The following is a 6,832-nucleotide window of genomic DNA, read 5'->3' on the forward strand; positions in this document are numbered from 1 at the left end:
AGGAGAAATTACACGGGCTGAAAAAGGCGGAGCTCGCGCGTGGGCAGATAGTGCTGTTAGCGCCTTCCGAAAGTCCCGGCTTTCTCGTTTCTCTCGGACGAGGAGGAACGTCCGTTCCGCTCTTCCATCTTGCGCCAATTCGCAACACGTGCAGTGTGTAAACGTGTGTCGCCAGGGTCAACAGCTGACTCGGCCGTGGAAGAGAGAGAGGAAGAGTATTCGCACGCTTTTTTCCCGTGCAGCTGTGTTGATGTGTCGCGCGTTTCGAAACGACTTTCGGCTCGCCGGCAGAAAGCGCAGTTCCCCAGCGGCTCCGACGCCGAGCCGTCGCGACGACCTGTACGCGTCGTCGGGCGCGCGCGTACCCTGACATGATCTCCCCAGGAAGTCGCAGGGACAGCCGGCACTCCCGCGTGCTGATGCCGGTGCTCCTGAGTGCCTGCGCGATCCCGATCTCGATGCTCTTCTGGATCGTCAACGTGGCCTACTTGATACTCTGGCCGGACGCAACCGCCAACTCCACGGAAGGTCTCGTATATACATCGACGAACGTCCTCGTAAAACGCGTCTGCGAGCGATCACGCTTACGGGATTAGATCCGGAGAATACGCGTCTGCGTACGATACATATGTGCGTGTATTGGTACACGTGACCGCGAGCGATATCCATTATCGATCCTTTTACGCTTCGCGTAATATTAAGTATATCTCCATTTGCGACCGAGAGCGATTGTAAACACGGCCTTTAGGTTAGAAACAGGAACACCTGTCATGGGTGTGCCCGCCGGGGAGAAATTCTCGCGCGATATCGTAGAGCGTTTTTAGTAACTTTTTCTATTTTACATTTGCCAAGATTTCTATTGAAAAAAAGTACCTCGGGCTACCTCGCCGAGATTTTGTAATTGCGGAGTTGTAGAGGATTAAGATAGCAGGCTTTCTCTCGAGACATTTCTGAAAATTTATAATTTACATAAATTTACATAAATTTGCATAAATCTATAATTTTGTCGGACATTACGATCCTGTACCGAGCCACTTTCGTACCTACCCAAGGAGAACAAAAAGTCAGCGATGATGTCAACTTGACGTCATATTGATAAAATTTATGTCAAATTTTGGTCAATATGGCATCAAATTGACTAAAATTTGACGTAAATTTGGTCAATATGACATCATCCTGACTTTTTCTTCTCCTTGGGTGATTTTATCATACGAGCCATTGTTAATTATATTTTATAATTTACATCACGTACACCAATAGATAACAATTCACGAAGTCTAATTCAAAATGCAGCCACGGTCCCTGCGCGCATTGGGCTGCGTTCAGAATTAAACACCACCCGAGTGCTCCAGCGAATCGTTCTATCCTTGTTCAACACACGGTGAGAAACAAGGATAGAATGATACGCTGGGATACTCGGGTGGTGTTTCTGAACGTAGCCTTGGAGGAAATAGCGAATTCGGTAGCTTGCACTAGTGCTATAATTGGCTGCGACCACGACGCCTAGAGCTTGGTCCAAGCTCTAGTTCCGAAAAATGTGTAGTCAATCAACTTGCAGCTATTCCATAAAAGCCGGCGGTTCACGACTTTATGTAAAGAAACGACGAGAAATTAAAAATATCACCATGTAAAGCCGTCACCTAACCTAACCACAATTACTTAAATAAGGTGATATTTTTAATCTCTCTTTGTTTTTACATAAAGTCGTGAACCCCCGGATTTGTTTTTATGCGTACTTTAATCGTGCGCAAGAATTTGGCAATTTTATAAGGCCAATTTGAAATAACCCACGAATGAAAAATCGAAAATTCATATACCAATCTCTTTTTTATTAGACTTTTGAACCGAGTGTTTTAAGTACGAAAATGTTCTGCTATGTGGTCCGCAACTTATCCTAGCGTAAGAGCCAATAAGAATTGATTTACAAGCGTAAAAACTATATTCGAATGTGTCGGTAAAAAAAGATGACTTTAGGATCCTCATTAGACATTAAAACGTAAAACGTTCCTGAAAAAGAATGGCCGATGAACAATGACATGCGTATTTTTTTACGTCGTCATGTTCGTCAATGTCGAGCAGTTCGTTCCTTAACACATGCTCGACATTGCTCGTGCATAATTGTCGTAGTATCAATTCGAAATGTTTTACTCAAAGTACGCGCCCTCGCCCAGCTATACATTTTTCCCATCTTTTCGCTGCGTTGCGAATTGGTAAACTCTTATCTGTCGTGTATACGTAGCGTACGTTACTTATACGTATATGTGTATTTCCAGTTCTGAAAACCTATTATACGTCACGTACAATTATAGATTATTATCTAACTTGGACGAAACCGATTCAGAACACGGTGCATATCGAGATAATCGATATCGCGAAAAAGTACGCAACATTGAAGAATAAATTTCCAAGTTTCGTAACTCTGTCCCGATTTCAAGAGTGTTAATTATATAAAACGTACCTCTATATAGATGTGAATTGCGCTCTACGGATTTCTGCATAAATTTTCAGATAGTACGCGCGCAAATTTCTAAAATCACTCGGTAGTATTTATATAAAACCCGCTCAATCGGGTTTTCCCCTGCATGGTTTTTAGTTTCTCACGCGCAGATTCGAATGAGATGTAATTATTTAAATGAGATTACATTTTTAACTTCCGCTCGTGCGAATTTCGTTATTTCTTACTACTAATCTATCTGCGCCGTCATTGCAGGAAAGAGTTAAATGTGCAACAACGAAAGAAACTAAACAAAGAAAGCACGAAGAAAAAAATAAATGTGTCGTTAAATCAATAATTTAACATGTTTTCTTTTAAAGAGAAAAGAGTTGCGAATTAACGAGTTATTGTATAACATTATCTGTTTCTGAATCTCATCACAAATCAATCTGTAGATTAAATTAAATGCTTGAGAACTTTTTTTTATTACACCAAGATTGGCTTCGATACCTATTTTAGTTCATAATTATTTCACTTCTTCAAACGATTGACGTTGAAAACTAAGAGGAGAAGCTCTAGCGACGAAAATATTTATTGGGTGAAACGTAAAATCCGATTTATTTTGTAAAATTATAATTTTATCAAAATTACGTTAAATTTTCTCCGTGTAATTGAATCTAGCGACGATCCTCAATATTCAATTGAATTTATTTTTATTTTAGAGCACTCGGTGATCTCACCCTGGAGATGGCTGGCTTCAGTCGTAATTCCACTGATGTTCTTGTTGTGGGGTCTACGCAAGAAAAGTATAGACATCAGCGGTGCAATTCTGGGTAATAAAACGTTCATATAACTTGTTGCAATATAAGAAGAGCGTATCTTCAAACGCTGAATGATGCAAGGAATGGAAATACTTAGTTGTGTACGTGCTTGTGTGCTAAGTCAGAAAAATCCATATATTCATTGTAATTAGTTGAAATGAAGTTCATCGACGTAAATTGATTCTTCTCATCGAATTACATTCCACAAAATTGTAGACTTCCGATAGGATCTTGCAATGTCGCTGTTAATTAACTAATTAATTTTCGTAGGCTTCTTCATAGGCTTTATCCTGACGCTCTCGAGTTTTGTTCATCTGGCAGCTCTCATGGCCTTCTTCGTCACCGGATCGAAAGTAACAAAGTTCCGATCCGCACGAAAAAGGAAGTTCGAAGCCGATTTCAAGGAGGGTGGCCAACGAAATTGGATCCAGGTTCTGTGTAACGTTGGCATGGCTATGCAACTGGCTATATTATACCTATTGGACATCGGAAGCGGTGAACGGCCAATCGATTTCGATAAGGAATACCGAAGCTCGTGGTTATCTGTCGGATTAATAGGTAGCGGTCAATATCTCAAGATTTTTCTCTTTATAGAAATTAAAATGTTATTGCAAGCTGAATTTTTGACAATTTTGCATGTCATAGGAGTATTTGCGTGTTGTAACGGCGACACGTGGGCTTCAGAGATTGGCACGGTGATGGGTACGGGCGATCCTTTCCTTATCACGACGAAGAGAAAAGTTCCGAGAGGTAAGAATGATGGCCTTTTGAGATAAACAGATAATTTTTTAACTCGCTGAAAAAAGTCTTACGTGTACACGCACTAGCATAAATCTTGTCCCGAGGTAGAGGTGGTTGGGGCCCGAGTAGGAGTGCGATTCGGTGGTTGGGAGCGCGGATTAGGAACGATCGTTAAAGATCCCGATAACTTTTTGACCAGGCCACGTTTCTGGAATAACTGAAATAATTAATATTCGCATTATGTAACTAATATATGATATTGACAGTTTTTATGTCTGCAATAATGCGGAGCGGTGATTATTTGGAATAGACACGAAAGAATCGGCCCGTGAGTTATAAAAGGTTTATACTCGTTTCTACCAACGCAGTTTAACTTTAATCTCGGTTCAACTTGCCTTGTATCTTTCTCTAGTTTTATGAATTGGAAAAGGACAAGAAGTAATTTAAGCTGAGATTAAAGTTAATCTGCATTGGTAGAAACGGGCATTAGTGGCTCTGAAAAGAACCGATTTTTATGCCTGTTGCAAATAATCATCTCCCCGTATTACTGCAGACATAAAAACAAATTAGTAACGCATAATAGTGGCTTCATCGAACAGTGATTGGGCCGTGTATGTCTCACCTACGGGCAAGAGTGCGCGAGTGCCCTGATCGGGTCATACTCTAACTCGCCGGACAGCTAATGCGGGCGCGCGTACATATCTGATTTACAAAGAGATTGACTATGTATATTTTTTGACAATAAAACGTAAGCAAATCAAATAATTAAGTCTTTTACATTTTGTTGTTTAAGGAACGAATGGTGGTGTATCATGGATAGGTCTGTTATGTTCTACCGTGGGCGGTCTAGTAATTGGGCTGTTCTGTTATATTACAATATTAAATACCGTGGATACAGCTGTACTGCAATTAGCAGCACCACAGTGGCCCATCGTAGTCGTCGGGGCATTCGCAGGTCTTTTTGGCAGCATTCTAGATTCCATTCTCGGCGCGACTTTACAGTATTCAGGTAATGTGAACGTATCGATTTAACATATGTTCTTGTAGTCTTAGAAGTTTTTTAAATAGTATTTGGTATCAAATTAAACAAATGAATATTTTTATCATATGTAAAATAATGCATATTTTTTTAGGAGTGGACGAAAAAGGTATTATAGTGGAGCGACCAGGAAAAGGTATAAAATACATTTGTGGTAAACAGATCCTAGATAATCACAGTGTAAATCTTCTCTCTACTATCGGAGTCGCACTCATTCTTCCAAGAATAGCTAATATTTTTTGGCCATAAAAAGTCTTTCCACAACCTTTTTCAAAAACTGAATTTTCTAATATTGCATTTATTATTTTCATTTACAGTCAAACAAATCAAATTCTATATCGTGTATATTCCTCTGCGCTATTTTACATAGGAATAAAAATATTACATTATTTAGGAATCAAACAAAGGATCTTGCTTAAAATTATTTTTATCATTCTAATTTTATCATACTAATTTTTAATGTAATAAATATATTGTAAAGTAGCAATAATATTTAAATATTAATAATTTCGAGTGATGTATTATACTTTTTCACAAATTGTATCAGTGAGAAAGAGAGGGGACATGTGATATTTTGGCTGAAATTATGTTAAAAACGGATTCTTGCTCTAGCATAATGTTCGAAGTGTTTTAAATAGAAAGACTTATTTTAAGGGACCCTCTCTTCAGAGCAAAGTAATATAAACTTATAGAAAAATTTATATTATGCTTAGTTTATTTTTCTTAAATATATGACTTTGTCACATGTATCCTTTCTGTTCTAACGACTTGGTCGTTATGCAGTTCAGTTTTTAATTAAGTCATTATTTTTAAAAATAAATATTGATTATGTGCTTATCAATATTTATTACATCAATATATTCATCAATATCTACGTTATTTTATCGTGCGCTATCATTTAATGTAATTAAAATATGGATTGTATAAAAATATAAAACTCATTTTATATAATTTACATGCAATTGTTCATTATTATACGCTAAAGCTAAAAGTATGTCTCGCAAGGAAAATATTGGAGCAAATTGCTACTTATTTCTATTTATGTTTCTGCTATATTTCCTACATCTAATAATATGCATATTATTGCTTTGACGATAATGATGGTCTAATAAAAGCTTGAGTTTACATATTCAAATAAAGAATATTTGTACGTTTTAAAATACAAAGAATTGAACAAGCAATTGAACAATCTTTTTCGTTTTTCAATTTTTAATTAAAACAATTTTAACTGTGAATTAAAAGAAAAAGTTTGTATTCACGAAGAAAATTATATAAAGTATTTTTAACGCTCTAAGAAAATTTGTATTTAAATAAAAAATACCCCTAGAATTGACCAAAAATTAAATCATTTTAAAATAAAGCAGAATACTTTAAACTTAAAATTATATCTTCTAAGTTATTCATACTTTTAAAAATTAATAATTAAAATATTTTTATTGTTATTTCAAATGTAGTTTTAAAAAAAGGGATAGTCTCCAATATCTTTTATGTGTCTACATAATATTAAACAAAATAAACAAATTACATTATTAGAAAACGATAATACACATGTATCTATGTACAGTATCGCTCCTAATTGTTCGAACGACTTGAAGAGTTAAAAAAATAGGAGTTACGTCTGGAAAAAGTAATATTTATTAATAAAGACTTTTCAATAATCGTAAATATGCGGATCCTTCGCTTTAATTACTGCTTTACACATATTTTGCATTTGTTGAACTAATTTTATTCTTCTTTCTGCTGATATTTTATTCCATGTCTCTTGTGGTTTCTCTCACGTGTCCTTTTTATTTATAG

The 6,832-nt window shown here is 36.7% G+C and overlaps 1 protein-coding gene across 2 annotated transcripts; it reads left to right on the forward strand.

The window, feature by feature from the left end:
* The first annotated feature begins 6 nt into the window (after positions 1–6).
* Positions 7–5,432, forward strand: LOC105566193 (transmembrane protein 19). 2 transcript variants are annotated; one of them, XM_012020005.1, is made up of 6 exons: positions 7–528; positions 3,157–3,267; positions 3,526–3,813; positions 3,901–4,005; positions 4,790–5,005; positions 5,130–5,432. In XM_012020005.1, exons 1-6 carry the CDS (start codon positions 372–374, stop codon positions 5,282–5,284), a joined length of 1,032 nt encoding a protein of 343 aa, XP_011875395.1. In that variant the 5' UTR covers positions 7–371; the 3' UTR covers positions 5,285–5,432. The 2 variants fall into 2 exon arrangements, with proteins under 2 accessions (XP_011875395.1, XP_011875396.1); XM_012020006.1 differs by having other exon boundaries at positions 3,577–3,813.
* The last annotated feature ends 1,400 nt before the right edge of the window (positions 5,433–6,832 follow it).

Source organism: Vollenhovia emeryi, unplaced genomic scaffold (genome assembly GCF_000949405.1).
Source record: "Vollenhovia emeryi isolate VEMERY1.0 unplaced genomic scaffold, V.emery_V1.0 DF939146.1, whole genome shotgun sequence".
NCBI lineage: Eukaryota > Metazoa > Arthropoda > Insecta > Hymenoptera > Formicidae > Vollenhovia > Vollenhovia emeryi.

What these genes read in the sequence shown, in the direction of transcription:
- LOC105566193 (XM_012020005.1), top strand. Translation starts at nt 372, where the DNA reads ATGATCTCCCCAGGAAGTCGCAGGGACAGCCGGCACTCCCGCGTGCTG. An exon ending in CATCAGCGGTGCAATTCTGG is followed by an intron (nt 3,268 to 3,525) that starts GTAATAAAACGT and finishes TAATTTTCGTAG; the next exon opens with GCTTCTTCATAGGCTTTATC. An exon ending in GTTATCTGTCGGATTAATAG is followed by an intron (nt 3,814 to 3,900) that starts GTAGCGGTCAAT and finishes TGCATGTCATAG; the next exon opens with GAGTATTTGCGTGTTGTAAC.